Genomic DNA, 20592 nt, shown 5'->3' with positions numbered 1-20592 from the left:
TTTTCATGGTTTAATGCAGTTTTTAATTTGCCTGTTTTGTGATTGGGATTTTCTGATTTTCTGATTTTATTTTAATTCCACTGTAGTTAACATAGAGTTATATTAGTTTCAGGTGTACAATACAGTGATTCAGCAGTTCCTTATGTTAGTCAGTGCTCATCAAGATAAGTGTAGGGATTTTTCTGATTTTAGTATAGATACTGCCCTATCAATGCCAGGAAAAATAAAAGATACATCTTAATCGTTCTCATATTCTTCCCAAATTTCTGGTAGTTTTCCTTTATTAATTAGAGGGTATAATTAATTGAATATAATGAATGGTTTATTATTGAATTTTTTTTTTTAAGTTTTATTTATTTAAGTAATCTCTACACTCAGCGTGGGGCTCGAACTCACGACCCCAGGATCAGGAAGCACATGCTTTCCCGCTGAAGCCAGCCAGGTGTCCCTAGTATTGAATTCAAAATGGGGAATAAAAATCATCTTGGCTCCATGTTAGGAAATGTAGATATATATATATATATATATTTATACACACACAGATACATACATACATATATATGTTTGATGAAACAATTTGTCATCCAATCAAAAAAAAGCTTATCAAGTTAGATGATTGGCCACATCTTAACCTCTACAATCTCAGCATTACATCCTTTTAAAGAAATAGCGATTCAAACAATTACTGTGTTACTGAGTTCTCATGTTCACAGCCAACTTTATATCGAAATCCTATAATTAATATGCTTCCTACTAGAATTTTTTTGATTGTTTGAGAGACCCATCTCTGCAAATTGCATGTGAAGCTCTGCTTAGGGATTTGAAAGAAATGGGCCCAGTGCCCAGAAGAATTAGGCCCTCCTCCACTACTGGGCAAAAATAAAATAATTAATAATGAAAACGAGGCCATGGTAGAACAGTATCTTACAAATAGAAATACTTTGAATACAGAGAAGACAGAAAGTTTTCTGAAAGAGGTCTGCAGATGGGGCTCATGAACCAAGGAGAGCTTATCCACAGGAAAATGAAATAACATGGAATCTACATGTTAACCTAGAGCATGCTCTGTGCTTCTGATTATAGAGGACACTCAGAGATTTGTAGATCTCAGGAAAATTGGGCTGTCTCTCTTAATTGGGCTAGAGAAATCTAAATTAGTATCTTTGCTTTTTGATTTCTTACTACTTTCAGATACATAGAGAAATTATTACCCACTATTTTGATTTGCCTAGTCTTTTTTTTTTTTTTTTTTTTTTTTTAGTATCTTTGCAGAGGCAGTCTCCATGACAGAATCTTTCAGTTTATCTTAATAAAAAGGTTTTGTTGACTGTTTCAGATAAGTCATGAGAGTAATAAAGAGAAGACAAAGGAGATTTCCTTTTTATAGAATTGCAGAAAACAGTAGTTGCACTTCTAGTCTGGGATAAGTTGGAGGAAAAAATTGTCTTTGAAACTTTTTTTCTGTTGTGTTTTCCGTAACTGGTGGAACATAACTAATTAATTCAGAATCATGACGAGAGCAGTACAAGGATTAACTACACTAGCCTGCTAAAAAGTCCACATGTATTTGATTTGATTAAATATATTTAATCTTCAATAATATCATGTAATTGACCTCAGCAGGTGTGAGCTCATCTAGAGAATGAGCCTTATTTATTCAGACTTGAGATAAAATTATGAAACACGTTTCAGAACATCATATAAAATCTTCATCTTTTCATTCAAAGACAAGCATCATTTTGGAATGCCACTGCAAAGACTCTAAAGAGACTATCACTTAGATACTGTAATTCTGGAACAAATCTGTGAGATTGTTTTGGTTTTTTTTTTTTTTTAATTTTTTTTTTCAACGTTTATTTATTTTTTTGGGGACAGAGAGAGACAGAGCATGAACGGGGGAGGGGCAGAGAGAGAGGGAGACACAGAATCGGAAACAGGCTCCAGGCTCAGCGCCATCAGCCCAGAGCCTGACGCGGGGCTCGAACTCACGGACCGCGAGATTGTGACCTGGCTGAAGTCGGACGCTTAACCGACTGCGCCACCCAGGCGCCCCGAGATTGGGTTTTTTAGAAAGATGATGTTTCGGATTCCGTAATATCTTAATTTTGAAAGATAATGCTGACTTTTCCAGCATTAGATAAAACACAGGAGAAAGTAATCCTGTGTCAGTTTGTTACTTGGAAAGTGCATAAAAAGTTTATGGGTGTGGAAAACAATACACTTTGTTTTCATTTATTTGCAAATAGAAATACAAAGTAATAACACTTTTGGAAAATTGTAAAGAAGTTGGTTAACTAATCTGTTTTTGTATTATCAAAATTATAATACTTGTATTGAATGGAAAAATAGGCCGAGTTGAACAAAACTTTCAGGTGTTTCATTTACGTTAGGATTATTTTATAAGCCACGTGTCTACCTATAGGCCAAATGAATGCTACTTTATTTTAGGTAACTACTTAAAATTTTTTTTCTTTTCATTGAAATCATGCCTGATTCTGGAAGATGATCTGGGCCCTCCATATTAAGGAAGAAAGAAATGCTTTAAAATAGGTTAAAAGAGCTTTTGATTTGTCTTTATGCCATGGTAAAGGAAATGAAATTAATAAAATCTGGGCCATTAGGTTTAAAAGCATAAAAATTTGTATGATGTAGTTTCAGATTCACTTGTCTTACAGCTTATCCATTTTGGTTTCATTGCATGTGAAAAAAATATCTGAAGCTGTTTAACTGGATTATTTAGTGCAAATGATCAGAGAAGCTTTAATTTCTGCTTTCCATTAAGGACTTTTCTGTGCTGATTTGTGCTATAATCTGTATATGTCCACATGCATTTCATTTAAGTGAACCATGGACTTTGTATATTTAATCATCCCAGAACTCTTGCTAAGTTAATCTTGAGTTCTTCATAAAGGTCACAATTTCTGTAAGATGAACCTATAATAATAAAAGTTTTAAAACTCATTGTAGCACTTTAGAATGTTATGTAAATGGGAAATATATTTTTTAAAATGCTGGTTATTCTGTCATATTTGCTCCCCTTCAATTTTAGCATCTTCATTTGTACTAGATACTTTTATTATTTATGGGAATGCTTGCCTTCTAGAGTAAAACTCTTTATGTGCTGAAAGGAAATTAAGGAGGTTTGGCTCTTTTACTCCATTATTGCAATTAAGAATTTAGCATCATCAGTGCCAAAGGACAAAAGTGGTTCATTTGCCCTAGGGGGACAGGACAGTGATAAGATGATTTTTCGTCAAGGATCATTGGGTCGTAATTAAGTTACATTCATGGCTATTGCTTTTTGAAGGATGATTGGTAAATGACAGGCTTCATGTGCTTAGTACGGACAGTGTTCAGTAGGGTTTTTTCTCCCTCTGTCAGAAAATCCTGTTGAGCCTGATAATGTAAATGTGGCATTTTATTCTGAACAAAAGAGCAGGGAAATGAGCTATCTTGTCTAATCATTCAGTTGTTTAACACCGACTTCCAGTTTAGACTCAATTGGCTGGAAAGCTCTTGACATGTGAAGTTAGTGCTGTTCCGAACGCATGTTTGAGTAAATTTTAAAGTAAGTGACAGCTAAATTGTACCTAGGGAAATTACAAAGCCTTCAACACAGTTAATTTTTTTGGGAGGATTAGTTGTAATTGCAACACCAGTCTACTTGAAGATTCCTCATTTATAGATGATGAACAGAAAAAAAACATTTAGCTCTTTCAAAGGCTGGTTCTCCTTACAGAATAATTTTTAGGAGGACGATGGTTTCTCTTGAATTGATTTCTTTCCACACTGAACAACTGCTTAAGATTTATAGAATAGTTTGTTCTTAGAGTGAATTGTTTTTTTTTTTTTCTTGTTTTAAACTTTTTTCTCCCCCAGACTCCCCTTTTCTCTAGTGATTTCCGATTTTGAGAGCTTTTCAGGCAGTATGCCCTTTAGGTAAATTACCACTTCACGAACACTTTATGCATAATGTCGAAGCACCTTATTCCAATTAAAAATCAATATTTGTCCCTTTTTCGTTGTTTAAATCAAGTATACTCTCTGGATTGGAAAGTTATTTACGATAAGTAAGGAGATTAAGTTTGAGGCTACTGATAGGTGAATAGATCGTTGTCACTAGTTCTAACAACATGAGATTCTGTGAGATGCATTTGTGGTTTTTACAGTTATGTATAGTGAGGAATTTGACTTAAAAGTGCTTTGTTTCCTAGTATCTTTGAGAAGGTATTTTTGTGTTCAGTGGATGCCTCATATGGATGTATGTCCAGTGTTTGTTTTTCCGTCAGTGACATAACATACTTTAATCTCATAATAATGACTGAAACAAAAGGTGGCAACAGATTTGCTATCTGAGCTTCAAGCTTGCCATTTTGGATATTCCTCCATGTAATAATGGAAAATTACAGTTTGTAGTAGTTTTATGTTCAGTCATGTTCCCTTAAAAAGTGAATTAGAGATTCTAGAGTGAATTTTAATATGGGCCAAGTCCATTCACGTTGATAAATAAAACTCTCTTTTATTTTTTCTTTAATTTTTTTTAATGTTTATTTTTGAGAGAGGGACAGTGCTTGAGCAGGGGAGGGGCGGAGAGAGAGAGGGAGACACACAATCCGAAATAGGCTCTAGGCTCTGCGCTGTCAGGGCAGAGCCTGACACGGGGCTCGAACTCCCGAACCGTGAGATCATGACCTGAGCCAAAGTCGGAGGCTTAACCAACTGAGCCACCCAGTGCCCCAGAACTCTCTTTTAAATGTTCAAATTACTTACTGGACTCTTACTGGACTCAACCTATCTTAGATACTTGTTCTTAAAATTGAGAATTTAGAATATTCCTTTCCTCTCTTCTGCCTCATTTCATAGACTCACAGAATTTGATAAACCTTATGTTTGCATCAATGAAAAAAAGTTTTTAAATGATTGCTTATTGGCATATGTAATTTCATTCATGAAAATTGTTTTATGTACTTCATTGAAATATTTGGGGGGGAGGGTCTAGTCATTGAAAAAAAGTCTTAGTTACAGTTTTTTTTTTCTTTTTTCTGTTTTTTTTTTTTTTCAAGTTTATTTAATTTGAGGGAGAAAGCCTCAGTGGGAGAGGGACAGGGAGAGACAGAGACAGTCTCAAGCAGGCTTCACACTCGCAGCATGTAAGCTGATGTGGGGCTTGAAGCCATGAACTGTGAGATCATGACCTGAGCCGAAGACAGAACCTTAACAGACTGAGCCACCTTGGGGCCACCCCCCCCCTATTTTTAGAGATACTGATACGTTATAGAGTTGTTTTCTTTTAGCATTATTTGAGGTTTGTGACAGCGGTGGCTAAATTTTTATCAGGAATGGGCTTTTAAAAATTTGTGATTCAATTGTACATAAAGCTTTCAGAGTTATGAATATATGCTGAAGTAAGCATAGAATCAAAAGCTTTGGATCCAGAATTAATGTTACCAACAAGATTTCTTCAAAGCATTATTGTTATTTTAGAGTAGGGTTTTAAATCCATTCTAGGGTTTTTTTTGTTTTTTTAATTTTTTTTTCAACGTTTTTTTATTTATTTTTGGGACAGAGAGAGACAGAGCATGAACGGGGGAGGGGCAGAGAGAGAGGGAGACACAGAATCAGAAACAGGCTCCAGGCTCCGAGCCATCAGCCCAGAGCCTGACGCGGGGCTCGAACTCACGGACCGCGATATCGTGACCTGGCTGAAGTCGGACGCTTAACTGACTGCGCTACCCAGGCGCCCCTAAATCCATTCTAGGGTTTAAAGTGTGCAAAGGAGATCATGGAATCATTTGAGGTCACGGAACCTCGAGGCACACTGATAAAGTGCTGTCCCACATCTTGGGTATAAAGTAGTTCCACTTTTTCCTTTTTATGTTTTGCTGTTCTTACTGATTTCATCTTGTCTAATAAAAGTCGTACTTTCATGTGATGATTTTCTCTGGTGGTGTGAAACATTTGAGTTGATGAATCTAATCTAATAAGCTCAAATTCACAGAACCTCACATTAGAGAATTAGAACTGGGAGGGAACCCATAGATCCTTGAGTTCAGCCATTGTGATAATCTGCCTTTCATCACCACTTCTGGAAATTTATCACATGGCTACAGCCAAAGCTGCATGTAGTACTTACCAAGTGGGATTGAAATTCAAAAGTCCTGTGAGTATACAACTATTTGTGTTGATTTTAGATACTTTTTCGTATTTTTCATTTTTATCACCCAAGTTTTTAAGGTTTAATAGGAAAGATTAATGATGACATCATATCATATGAAACATGGATATTTTTATCTCTTTTTAAAATGACATAATCAGCCACAAGTCAGAATGTAGATGATAGGGATTGAAAAGAGCCGGCTAATTATTAGTTCATTCCTCCCTCCCCCCATCCCCCCACCCCAGGTCATTACATTAGTTCATTTCTGTCATGAGTACACTTTGTATGAAATGTTTCATTATAGATTTCTAACTCATTTTGTTGGCAACCTGAGAACAGTAACAGTGGTACTTAAAATTACTAACAAATATATGAATTATTTCCAGTTTGGTATTCTTGTCTTTTCTGTTGTTCTGAGTATGTATAATCTTCAGAAGCATGTATTTGGAGACCAAAGACTGTTAACATGTCTCTTTGATTGACAGAGCAATTATTCATTCATTTATTGATAGCTTTGACCTAATGTAGAGGAAATACAATTGAGACGTACTATTCTAGTTTGGGAGTTGATCTGAAAAAGCAGATCGTGCTGCTTTCGAAAAATCAGTATGTGTTAGTTATTCTCTTGAAAATATTTTAGTGGTTTTCCGTTAAATGGAATTGTAGAAAGCTAGTAACTGAACTTGTGTCTGAAGCAAGGGGAAATACTGATTATATAAAGGTTTATAGCGTATGTGGTAGCTACTGTAGCATTTCCCTTGTATGACAGTAATCTAGCCTGCAACATCTACTTGCAGTTTTGAAATTAACCTGTAATTTAGTCTTCACCCCAAATGACAAAAATTCAAATGACTCTGTGGGGTGCCAGAAGATGCACTGTAAACAGGGCTTAGGAAGGGGAGAAGGTAGAGCTCCCTCAGGATCGGCTCGTTTTCACTGTGTCAGTATTATCGCAGTAAAATTAACACTTCTTCGTGGTATTTTCCTTTCAGTAGAGCTTAAAATCTTAATCTAGATAAAATAGTAATTCAGTCTCGGGCAACAGCACATTTGTATAATGGACCAAAACGTTAGGGCTTCAACAGAAAATTTAAAAATGCTTTCTTCCTTTTGAAAACTGTTGCATGTGTGAGAGAAAGGTGTTTTCTCCACAGAGCTTGTTATGAACTGTCACTAACCATGCCTGTCTGTCTATATTTCATACATTCTCTTCAAAACTCCTTAATTTCCTCTTCCAAATTGCACCACCTTATTATAAGGTTAAACAAACAGCAGTGCTTTAAATAGAGCATAATGTATAAGTAGAGGTAGTTAGCTGAAAGTGAGAAGTCTAGGGACCCGAAGGCAGTGCCTTCCTCTGTTTACCTAGCAGCCTTAGGCTAATCATTCAGTCTGTACATGCCTTCATTTCCTCATCTATTTTATTTTATTTAAAAAAAATTTTTTTTTTCAACGTTTATTTATTTTTGGGACAGAGAGAGACAGAGCATGAACGGGGGAGGGGCAGAGAGAGAGGGAGACACAGAATCAGAAACAGGCTCCAGGCTCTGAGCCATCAGCCCAGAGCCTGACGCTGGGGCTCGAACTCACGGACAGTGAGATCGTGACCTGGCTGAAGTCGGACGCTTAACCGACTGCGCCACCCAGGCGCCCCTCCTCATCTATTTTAAAATAAAGGAGGATGGGATGTAGAATTGGATCACACAATTTCTACAGTTTTTCTAAGGTCTTACACATTTCTCACACTGTCATTTTCCTTTTAAAGGAAAAAGTGGTTTTTGAGGACTCATAACGATGTATTTCCACACTCTTGTTTAAGAAACTCTGGCTTGCGGCACCTGGGTGGCTCAGTCGGTTGAGCGGCCGACTTTGGCTCAGGTCATGATCTTGCAGCCTGTGGGTTCGAGCCCTGTGTTGGGCTCTGTGCCAACAGCTCAGAGCCTGGAGCCTGCTTTGGGTTCTCTCTCTCTCTCTCTCTCTCTCTCTCTCTCTGCCTCCTCTGCTCGCCCTCTGTCTCTCTTTCTCTCAAAAATAAACATTAAAAAAAAAAATTGAAGAAACTGATTTAGAAAATATCTTTTCATTTTAATTTATTACCACAGAAAAGAAGCCCTAACTTTACAATTAGAAATAATGTTTTTTTAAGGTTTTATTTTTAAGTAATCTCTATGCCCACTGTGGGTCTCAAACTCACAACTCTTTTTGATCAAGAGTTGCATGCTCCACTGATTGAGCCAGTCAGGTACTCCTGGAAATAATTTTAAAAACCTCACCCTCTAATGAGAAATTTCTTCAGGGTTCTCCTAGAATTCACTGATCTTAAGAATGTCCTAGTTTTTACCCACAGTAAGGTTTCTGTATTATGAATCCTGAAGTTATTTTCTCCTTGTCTGGAGAGGTGGCAGTATGAAAACTAGGATGATAAAGTTGAAAGTACTCAAGGGGCACCTGACTGGCTCAGTCGGAGGAGTGTGCAACTCTTGATCTTGGGGTCGTGAGTTTGAGCCCCATACGGGGTTGTAGAAATTACTTAAAAAAAGAAAAAAGTACTCAAAAATTCCTTGGTAGTTATTGCTGGACATTTCATAAAGCTTCCCGAATCTAGAATTATTAAGGGCCATGAACATACATAAGTATTTGGAAAAAATATTTGATAGTAGTCCTTATTTTTAGAAGTAATGTGTTCTTATAGCATCTTAATATGTGAAATCAGGTTTTATTTGTAATAATCTCAGAGAATGCCTTCATTTATTTGGACTTTTTGCGTTTTTTTGAGAGACAGGGAGTACGCATGCATGTGTGATAGAAAAACAGAGAGAATCTAAACAGGCTCCACACCCAGCACAGAGCCAAATGTGGGGCTTTGTCTCACAACCCTGGGATCATAACCTGAACCTAAATTAAGAGTCAGATGCTTAACCGACTGAGCCACCCAGGCTCCCCCATTTGGATTTTTTTCTTTTTAATGTTTGCTTATTTTTGAGGGAGAGGGCAAGTGGGGGAAGGGCAGAGAAAGTGGGACAGAGGATCTGAAGCTGGCTCTGTGCTGAGAGCTGTGAGCCCAACGTGGGGCTCGAGCTCATGAACCGCGAGACCATGACCTAAGCTAAATTGAGACAGTCAACCGACTGAGCCACCCAGGTGCACCTGGACTTATTTTTAAGAGTGCTGTTTAGCAAACAAAATAATAAAAGATAAAGGAGGGACAACAGGGAACTGCTCATGATGTCTGTACTCTGAACATTTATTTATACTATACAAGGATTATTTTCTCTCCCTCTCCCCTCCCCATTTTGGCTTTATTGAGTAAAGCTCATCTTGTACATTTTGACTGATCTTGTACATTTTGTGTATTCATTGTTAATATTTTGATGTTTCCAAGGGATGACTTAAGTGCCGCTCTTGAAGTCACCATTGACTGCTATGAAAAGTATAAAGTATTACCAAGGATTCATGATGTCTTATGTAAACTAATAGAGAAAGGCGAGACTGATCTAATTCAGAAAGGTTGGTCACCTCCAGTATCTTGGTGTATTCTTTTCCCCCTCTTGCTTGCTTAATCTTAATGCATTGCTGTGAAGAGAAAATTTAACAGGAAGGGAAGCACATCCAGAGAAACTTTGTTGTGCTTCTAATTAAATTCTAAATTAAAAAGGTAGATTTTCAATGCTATAAATGTCCTTGATTGTAATAACTGTTCATTTTGCAAACTTGCCCCTCTATTATTTTTTGCTCTGCTTCTTGGTAATCTGCCTTTAGGAGGAGTTTTTCCCTCTCACCCTCACCAGTCCTCCGTGAAGCTAGTCTTAGGTCCTCACTGTCATAAATGTATACCCTTAGATAAGGAATGTGACAGAAAATAGGTTGATACAGCATCAGTCTTTAAGTCATTCTAAGTATTTGTTTTAAAGTTCTCTTGTATTTGTCCAGAACTTCAAGTGTTTTAGTATTTTTTCCTCTGCTTTGTTTTTTTCTCCTCTCTAGCAATGAACTTTGTGAGCCAAGAACAAGGTGAAATGACAATGCTGTATGATCTCTTTTTCGCCTTCCTACAAACAGGAAATTACAAAGAGGCCAAGAAGATCATTGAGGTATGATTTTTTAACTACAGTATTCTAATTGGACAGCTATTTAGACTCTTAATTGGAATATGTTTAAGAATTTTAACCTTTAATTACAGTTGTTCTGATTCATGTTAATATAATTCAATCCCAGTAATGGGGGCTGGGGGGTACTCGGCCAGCTTCTTTATTGTATGTAATTACAGTTCAGAAAAGGCAGCCTGGTTGTATATTGAATTTGTTTCCTCACTTTGTTAAATTCACTGTTATGTATCAAAATGATATTTGCATATTAAATCTTGGATTGTGGAACAATTAAATTAAACTGGCATTCCTGGGTGTAAAGTTGCTAATCCTCTTTGCCAAGGAATTCTTTGTTCTTAAAAGCAGTGGAATTTAATTTGCTGCAGACCATGCTCAGATTTATTTGTAATGCTTGTCTACAAGTTAATCAGCCAAACAAGTGCTGTCTGCAACTGTTTGGCATTTAATTTAAAATTTCTTCTTCTTCTTCTTCTCCTTTTTTTTTTTTTTTTTTTTTTTAAACTATGGTAAGCAGCTTATGGGAAATGGTAGGTGACAAACCTGGCCTACTTAGGATTAGTGTATTTTATCTAGGCTTGATTGAAATTTTGCTTACTGAAATTGATAAGTCAAAGGGCAACTATATAAAGTCTGTCCAAATTATGATTAATTTCACTATTAAACAATTCTGTTTCCTCTACATAAAACATTCCACAGAGAATAGACCCATTACCTTATGAAAAAAATACTTAATGTGAAATAAATAGAATAGACTTGTAAACATATCCTTAATCATGTTTCTGTCAGATCATACTTTGCCATTACTCTGTGTCTTTTTCCAAAATTTCCCAAAGGTGATGTGTGGCTTCCTTGTTTGTATATTGATGACTGCTTATCATGAAATTGAAAATGTAGTTATATAACCCAGAAAAATCTTTAGTTTCTCTTGATGTTTTTCGCAGAAAAATATGAAAAGGGAAGACTGTGATACTGATTCAGAATGTTCCTCCCTGTCTGTCTGTCTGTCTTACAACTCAATCTGTCCTCCTGTCAGAGGGAAGTGGGATATGCTGTCTTGGACAGGTGCTTCTGTAGCTCAAGTAGTCCATTTGAATTTTCTAGAAAATAGTATAAATTCTTTCATTGAAAGTGCACAGTGTATCTGAAAATGCAGGAAGCTCTTAAGATTCACCTCTTCAGAAGTCTTTTGAGTTCTTCTGCTCTGTATGCATGGTATCAGTATTAGCAGGGCACTGATCAGAGGAGAAATGAAGCTCAGGTATTCAGATAATAGTGGCGAGTGGCTCTACGGTAGGAAATCATGCGTGTCTCTTTATGGAATAAGCAACATGTTATAGGAAGAGCCAAAGGCATAAGAGTGAGTTTGCCTTTTGCCATCTACTTGCTAGTGTGGTAATGGACAGTTTACTAAACCTTTTTAAGCTTCCTCATCTGTAAAAGGGAATATAGTATCTTTCTTTAAGATTCAATCACATAATGTATGTAAAGCAGCTTGCATGTTTCCTGGATTATGGTAGTAATCAATAATATTAATTCTCTTTGCCCCTCAAAAGTAGGGATTGTGTTATCTTCTTTACCCTGCGCAATTCACAATATGATGCTCAGCAGAAAGGTACATGTTGTCACATGAGTAGGCAAGAGAAAACTGCCTCTTAATTACTTTAAAGCTTTGCCAAATGCCACATCATTGAGCATAATCATTTAGGGATGGCTGTCTACTGATGACAGAATTTTCATAGTGGATGTGTACAAAATTGCTTAAAGGATAAAGAATGGCTTTGTGGAACCCCTGCCGTGTTGTAGGGTAGGACAGCAGGTGTGTAATACATGAGAATAGACTGAAGCACATTTTTAGTTTCTTTTTTTGATGGTTAGTTGGAATTGAATTAAAGTGGGAACTTACTTATTTTTTTCACTATTAAAATCCAAGACCCAGGGGCACCTGGGTGGCTGAGTTAAGTGCCTGACTCTTGATTTCGGCTCAGGTCATGATTTCATGGTTGGTGAGATTGAGCCCCGCGTCTGGTTCCATGCTGAGAGTAGGGAGCCTGCTTAGGATATTCTCTCTCTCTCTCTCTCTCTCTCTCTCTCTCTCTGTTGCTCACATACTCCCCCCCCCCCAAAAAAAAATAAATAAAAAATTCAAGACCTGGAATTCTCTCTCATAGTTTTCTCAGAATTGTTGAAATATAAAAAATAATAAAAATTAATCAACTATGACTATATCAGTGTATGAAAGAATATTGTAAACAGTGAGCAACATTTTTTATCATTTCCAAAAATGCCCATAGTGTCTTATCAATGGGTAGACTTGCTGGCGTTGAGTTTTCAAAGCAGAATGTACGGTGAAGCTTCTTTGTATTCCATGGACTGTGAGAGATCAGATAAACCAGTTATGAAAATGTTCACATTAAATGAAGAAAGAAGAGGCAGGATTCAGTGTGTATTACAGTATTCAGTGTAACAGCAACTTGTGTTGTTTTTTAAATGAGCCCATGTACATATATCCTATAGAATACCTTTTAACATAGCCTTTATATTTTATTTCTACACATGGTTTATTGCAGGAGATTGGATTTATAGCTATTTTACTTTATACTTTTCCATATATTCTGAGTTTTCTATAACAAGCATACATATTCTTAATACTCAGAGAAAGTATTCTCTTCCAAATGAAAGTAAGAGAGAAAAGGAAATCAGACTAAGAACTAATGTGAAGCTCTTTGAATGTGAGATTAACGTGTGAGGATAATTACTATATGAGACTGAGAAATGTTCACTGCTACAAGAAAAGTATGAATCGTTCTGAAAGTTCAAGGGTGGAACTTACTCCCAGTGAAGGAAATTAGGCAAGACTTTCTGGAGAAAATAGAGTATGAGGTAGGGGTTGATGAATATAGTAGTACTTTAACATTTGAGAGTCTGATGGGGTCTGGGAAGGTTACTACAGGTATTAGAGGTAGAGCAAAGAAGTAGAAAGGGAAATCTCTAAATAGTTCTTTTTCCCCAGCTTTATTGCGATAACTGACATATAACATTGTGTCAGTTTAAGTGTACATTATGTTGATTTGATTACTTGTATTTTTTAAGTTTATTTATTTATTTTGAGAGAGAAAGTGGGGCAGAGAGAGAGAGAGGAGAGGGAGAGAGGAATCTCAAGCAGGCTCTGCATTGTCAGTGCAGAGTCCGATGAAGGACTCGAACTCACGAACCATGAGATCATTACCTGAGCTGAAACCGAGAGTCAGACACTTAACCAACTGAGCCACCCAGGTGCCTCTGATTGCTTATGTTGTACAAAATGATTACCTCAGTAATGTTAGTTAGCGCCTCTATCACCTCACATAATTACATTTCTTTTTTATGGTGAGAACATTTACAATTTACTCTCCGCAGCTTTCAAGGATATATTTTTTAAATTAATAACATTTTTTAAAGTTGTATTTATTTAAGTAATATCCAGTGTGGGGCTCAGACTCAACAATCCCAAGATCAAGAACTCTTGATCAAGAACACATTCTTCTCTGACTGAGCCAGCCAGACACCCCTATAACATAGTATTATATTATACTATCACCGTGTTGTACATTAGGTCCCCAGAACCTGTTCATCTTATAGAGGAAGTTTGTACCCTTTGACCAACGGCTCCTCATTTTCTCTGAGCCCCTGACAACCACTGTTCTAGGAGTTTGAGATTATACTGTATTTGTCTTTTCTCTGCCTGACTTCACTTAGCATAATGCCCTCCAGGTCAATCCTGTTAGACCAATTTCCCCTCCCTCCCTTCTTCCCTTCTTCCCTCTTTCCCTTTCTTCTTTATATCATTAACAAATAATTACTGATGACATCTTGCAATCTAATCCTAGAGAAAGACCTTAAAAAAATGAGTCTATATAATGTAGTAATTGACATAGAAAGGGTCTGTTCCAGACTCAGTCTTTCTGAGAAAGTGATGTTTGGGATGAGAACTAAAGGATGGATTGGGAACCAGCCACGTAGAGTGGCGGCAAAAACATTTCATGTAGAGGGAACTCCCTGTGCAAAGGCTCTGAGGTAGGAAAGTGCTTCCATCTTTCATCCTTGTTCTGTCTCTCAGGACTCTATCAGATAACACTCAAAGAGTGGTACATTATCAAACACTTTTTTTAAATATAAAGTTTGTTTATTTTGAGAGAGAGAAAGAGAGCACAGCAGGTGAGGGGCAGAGAGAAAGAGTGACAGAATCTCAAGCAGGCTCTGAGCCATCAGCTCAGAGCTTGATGTGGGGCCTGAACTCATGAACTGTGAGATCATGACCTGAACTGAGGTCAAGAGTCAGACGCTTAACCGACAGAGCCACCCAGGTGCCTTTTTCCCCCCCTTAAATAAGGTTTATTTATTATTTTGAGAGAGAGAGAGAGAGCACAAGCAGGTGAGGGGCAGCATTATCAAACACTTTATAAATGTTAGTTTTAATCCCTTCCTTCTGTGTGACCTTCTTCCCTGTGTTGAAGTCAGACCTTTTGTCTCTCTTGTGCAGTCTCATCCTCTGCAGGCTAACTATCCCTAGTTCCTCTCAGTGTTCTTCTGGCACATTCTGGAATGAAATTGGGGAAATGTTCACAAATTATTTTTACAAACTTATTTAATAATATCAGGTAAATATTTTGTGAACTGTATTCTGTGTTGTACCAGTGATGATGATCAATCTGACGTTTGTTTTTTCCCCTGTGAATAGACTCAAACAAAATTTACTATACGTGTTACTGTTTAAAATATTCCAAGTCCGAAGGCACACTATTAATCTCACTACTCGTCTAGTCATCCCTGTGGTTTTTCTGTACTTTATTCAATGCCTGTTTCTTTTATATATAATTGAAATAAATCGTACCATAGCTTTACCCTACATCACTGCTTCTGCATTTCCCTCCATGTAATTAAGAACTCTTCTAAGCATTATTTTTAATGACCTTATCATTCCATTATATAAGTGAATTTGCCCACTTTTATATAAACTTTTATATAAATTTTAAATAAAAAAGTTTATTTGCCCATTTTTCTTTTGAGAAAAATTTTTACTATTACAAAGAAATCATAACTCACATCTTAAGCTATAGATGCAGGTATATTTGGTTTTCAGATTATTTACATAGGACCATTTCTTAGAAGTAGGTGAAATGTTATTACCATTAAGGCCCCTGATACACAGAGACAGAAACTTTGTTATGTCTTTATTTTATTTATTTAAAAAAAATTTTTTTTAATGTTTGTTTATTTTTGAGAGAGAGAGACAGAGTGTGAGCAGGGGAGGGGCAGAGAGAGAGGGAGACACAGAATCCAAAACAGGCTCCAGGCTCTGAGCTGTCAGCACAGAGCCCGGCCCGATGCAGGGCTCGAACGCACAGACTGTGAGATCGTGACCTGAGCCGAAGTCAGCTGCTTAACCAACTGAGCCACCTGGGTGCCCCGGTTCTGTCTTTATAGATGATACCTCTTTTATGATTATCTTAGCAGAGATTTGGTCTAAAGTGCAGGCCTCCCGACTTCTAGTCCCATAGCTAGAAATTATCATAAACTAAAATGGTTTTACTTTTTTAAATCTGGGTAATGCTGCCCTTGTAGAATGAATTTCGAAGCTTTCTTTTCTGTTTTTTTGTTTTTTTTAATAATTTGAGAAGAATAGGTATTTACTCTTCTTCCGATGTTTGGTATAATTTACCTGTGAAGCTATCTGGTCCTGGGACTTACTTGTTTACTGAATCGATTTCATTGCTAGGAATTGATCTGTTCAAATATTCTATTTCTTCCTGATTTGTTTTTGGAAGGTTGTATGTTTCCAGAAATTTATCCATTTTTTCTTGGTTCTCCAATTTGTTGGCATATAGTGTAATGGTATTTTCTCATTTAAGAAAGGACTTTATTATGGGGGCACCTGGTGGCTTAGTTGGTTAAGCATCTGACTCCTGGTGGCAGCTCAGGTCATGATCTCACGGTTTGTGAATTTGAGCCCCACATCAGGCTCTACACTGACAGTGCGGCGCCTGCTTGGGGTTCTCTCACAAAACAACTCTGAGAAGTAATTAGGGCAAAGAAACTAGTTTGGAGTGTCCATGTGGAGCTTGTTTAGTTAGTAGTAGGCATGGAATTTGAAATCGGGTCCTGATTTCACATTTTCTCTTGGTTCTTTTACAACAGTTCCTATCTCTGTGATCTCTCTCTCTTTTTAAAATTGAGATAAGATACAGCATTGCATAAGTTTAAGGCATGCAGCATGTTGATTTGATGCATTTATATATTGCAGTATGACCTCCATGATCTCTTGACCCCTTAGTAATCTAAACCATCAAAAGAACTTATCCTTTCTCCAGAATTATTCTCTTGATTTTTCTCCCTCTTCTTATCTGCTGTTACTCTTCCATCACATTGTAGCCAGAGTAATTTTGCTATCTTCTCAGGGGTAAAACCTTTTTTCTTTTTATGGTTTTGTGTTTAGAACCAAAAGGTTAGGGGCGCCTGGGTGGCACCGTTGCTTAAGCGTCTGACTCTTGATTTTGCCCAGGTCATGATCTCACAGTTTGTGACTTCGAGCCCCCCGCATTGGGCTCTGCACCAAATCTTAAAAAAGATTTTATTTTTAAGAAATCTCTGCACCCCACGTGGGACTCAGACTCACATCCTGGAAATCAAGAGTTGTACGCTCTTCCCACTGAGCCAGCTAGACGCCCCTCAGAAGGATTTTTAGAGCTAGTTTTTTCCCCCGTGACCTCCCACATTTCAAGAGATGGATGTCAGTTCTCATACCAGTTCATACCCCCTCTCTTTAGCATCTCCTGTAATGCCTAGTTAAATGGGTCATGTTTACTTTACCATAGTCAGTCTGCTAGTTTGACTTGCTCAGCCATATTTTCCTTACTCCTCTAGACATGGTCTTTATGTCAATCTCTGAAGATTTTAGAGAAAAGGACAAATATCGGAAGATTTAGTAAGCTCCATGATACCCTTTTCCTCCTTTGCTATTCTAGCTATGGACATAAATAGTTGGACATAAACTTCCAGTCCCTCTCATGCACTTGGTTTTCCTCCCATGCTGCCTAGAGGGTGTGGGGCTAGGGTAGTTGTTTGTTTTCCATTTCATGTTTCTAGCACTAAAGGCAGGAAAAATCAAAACAGGTAAAAACTTGTATTTGAGTCAAATTTAAGATAGTTTTCCTTGAGATCGATTTGAAGTAGAAGAATCTTCATCTCTTTCTGCTTTAAAGACAATAATTACTTGATAGGTATTTTTACTAGTATGTATAGAAGCCTATTACGATAACAGGAAATTTATATCAGAGTAATGTAATGAAATTAAATGAAAATTATTTTTTCTTTTGGCTTACTATTATTCTTATACAAGTGAACTTACTACTAAATTGGAACATCACAAAGAATGTTTTGAAGCCCAGTAACCCAGGGGGAAACAAACATGCCAGGTTTTTTATTACAGTAATTACTTTATCCTCACTGTCCATTAATTAGATTGTCGCAAAACGAGAAGAAAAAACTAGGTAAGTTCATTGTTTTAATTAAGTGTTAACCGGTTTTTTTTGATAAGTTATATTTAACATCCCAATTAGAATTCTGTTCTTCTCCATATTTTTATTACATTTTCTATTTTTGCTTTCAACTTGTAGTGTTTAAAATTCAATAAGATGTTAAGAGATAAGCCAGAAATGTAGACTATTACAGAAGCCTAGGAGATTTAGTTAATCTGACCTAGATGTTCTTTTGATGATTGAGATTTATAATGTGAAAACAGTTCTCAATTTCAAAATGAAACATAGGAATATCTGCTGTATAAGCTGTCCTGCCAGTGACAGGCAGATTAATCAGCCACAAAAAGGAAGAGTTTACCATAGAAGTTGTGCTCTTTAGATTGTTGGCATTTGGATCAGCGTTAACGTTGAAAGTTATAAGTGAATGAATGTAACAGTCCTGGCATTTTGCCTTCTTCTAATGAAGACTGTCCAGAATTTTTGCAAGGGCTTTTTGGATATGTTAGATTTCATTTGGTTTCATTTTCAGTGTAATGCACGTGAAACAAAACAGGTAATTAGATGAGAAAACCCTTGAGTAGAAATTGTGTGCAAATGTAAATATTAATGATATTTGAGAATATATTTAAACAAGTAATTTATTCAGCATTTCGTTCTTGTATCCCCAAATGTGCATACTTGCACAGTTAGAATGAGAACACTTAAACAGCTTCTGCTGTACCAGCTTTTCTGTCATTCTGCCAAAACTCTGAGGTGTTAGTGTCTGCTTCGTTTCTTAATTTAACATTGTACAATATTATTTTAAGAGGTAAAAAATAATGAAGACTTATAAATAAGAGATCAGATTGGAGGGGTACCTGGTTTAGTCAACAAAGCGGAGTGGAGAAAGCAGTAAAGGTACCTCCTCTAGACTGGAGCAGCCAGGGCTAATGAGTGTGTAGTTTTCTTATCATAATGCTGTGATTGAAATGTAGTATTTAATGGTGAAGCCCTCTTACAGATGATGAAAATACTATAGTTAGAATGACAAATCCTTGGAATTATGTGTGAATTGGTTTTCCTTTTATTCCAGTATGAGAATTGTAAAATAATTGCTTTACAGCCAGAGTTATTGACTAAACCTTAGTAATTTCTGATTGAGGATATAACCTATGTCTCAGTAATTAAAGTAAACTAAGACTGTGAGCTAGTTTAAAGTACTTAGTTTGTTTTAAGTACCTAGCTCTTTAAACATTTAGTTTTAGATACTAGGCAGACATTTGTGGTAGTCAGTACTTTTTGATCACTAAACTTCACAAAGCATGTTAAAGGAAAAAGTAAAAGCCATTGGTTTATGGTTGTGATAATGGTTAATAAGTTTTTGTAACAATAGTTTTTGCTTCTTGAGTCCATTGGGATCTCTGAGAGAGAGAGAGAGAGAAACTGTGTGTGTGTGTGTGTGTGTGTGTGTGTGTGTGTGTATTTGATTTGACATCTTTTGGAGTTTAGTTCGAGTCAAGGTTTCTTTTTGAACTAAAGAAAGCTTAACCATTTTAATATTTAAAAAATGATTTATTGAATGAGAATTGACCTACAAAGCAACATTTTGATGTAAATCAAATCTTCTAGATACTGGTTAAATATTGCTTACCATTTATGCTGTTTTAATCCTAAAAGTCTTTGATAACTATGGTATTAAGTTACAGGTTTCTTTTATTATGATATATATTTGGGAAGGAAGTGGCAAATTCAGTAGAAGGAAAACTTTGAAGGAAAATTAACATTTAGCTAAGTTTTACCTCACATGCTGTATGATTATTTTATTTTATAGACTCCAGGCATTAGAGCTCGATCTTCAAGACTTCAGTGGTTTTGTGATAGATGCATTTCAAGTAATCAGGTTTGTGTTTAATTTCTGGTCTCAAGCACCTAAAACTGTGAGTAGAAAGCAAGTGTCCTCCATGTCATATGAGCATTTGGGGACATACAGCATTATTAATAGAAGCAGCGTTATCTTGGTTGTTTTCCAGGTAAGCGGTAGCTTAATTCTTGTTTCTGAGGTGCCGTAGAATCCCAAAAAATTTTAATTAGGGCCCTGAAGATTTTCACTTGCTTTATCCTAGTTGTTGGCTTGAGCAGGCTAACCTTGTTTCCTTGGCAGTTTAAATCTGCTTCAGTTCTTAGTGACCAGAGGAGTCGCTTGATGGGAGCCCAAGTCGAATTTCTACTCTCTGTCTCCTCCAGTGCAGATATTTGTTCATATCCTGCAAAGTAAAAGCCACAGGGGAAGAGGAGTATAACACTTGGGTGGAGGAATATTCTTATAAATAAATAGAGGATGTGCTAATTCTACCCTCTACCCCAAGTATCTTTGAATTCTTCAAAATGCATGTTCATGGAGATTCCCTCAGTTAGGTGATTGTTCATGTTTTGTTCTTGACTGCAGAGTCCTTCAGCTTTTCAACCTAAAACATTTTTTTTAATGGTGGTAAAATACATCTAACAAAATTTATCATTTTAGCCATTTTTAAGCATTAATTACATTCACATTGTTCTGTTTGGCTCTTTAAATTTTTAAATGAAGTTAATCTGCCCTTTGGGTAAAGCTTATTTGAAGGATTATTCAACGGACATTTGTGAATTATAAAATATATCCTTTACACAGTCTAGATCCATCTGTTACTCTTATTTTTAAGGTTGAAACTCTAGAAAAATTAGTGGAGCTAACGCAGAAGCTATTTGAATGTGATAGAGACCAGCTGTACTACAGTCTGCTAAAACTATATAGTAAGTAATCTGACCATTCCTCATGTTTTCATCTTGTGACATTTATTCT

General features: G+C 36.6%; 1 protein-coding gene across 1 annotated transcript in view; it reads left to right on the top strand.

The window, feature by feature from the left end:
* LRPPRC (leucine rich pentatricopeptide repeat containing) overlaps positions 1–20592 on the top strand; it is a 113408-nt gene that overhangs the window by 59753 nt on the left and 33063 nt on the right. The window contains exons 24-27 of the mRNA XM_043603283.1: positions 9540–9664; positions 10142–10248; positions 19588–19656; positions 20453–20543. Of these exons, the coding sequence (XP_043459218.1) occupies positions 9540–9664; positions 10142–10248; positions 19588–19656; positions 20453–20543 (392 nt within the window). The remainder of the gene's footprint in view (positions 1–9539; positions 9665–10141; positions 10249–19587; positions 19657–20452; positions 20544–20592) is intronic.

This window comes from Prionailurus bengalensis, chromosome A3 (genome assembly GCF_016509475.1).
Source record: "Prionailurus bengalensis isolate Pbe53 chromosome A3, Fcat_Pben_1.1_paternal_pri, whole genome shotgun sequence".
NCBI lineage: Eukaryota > Metazoa > Chordata > Mammalia > Carnivora > Felidae > Prionailurus > Prionailurus bengalensis.
The sequence above is the reverse complement of the archived record's forward strand: the minus strand, read 5'-3'. Positions and strand labels throughout refer to the sequence as shown.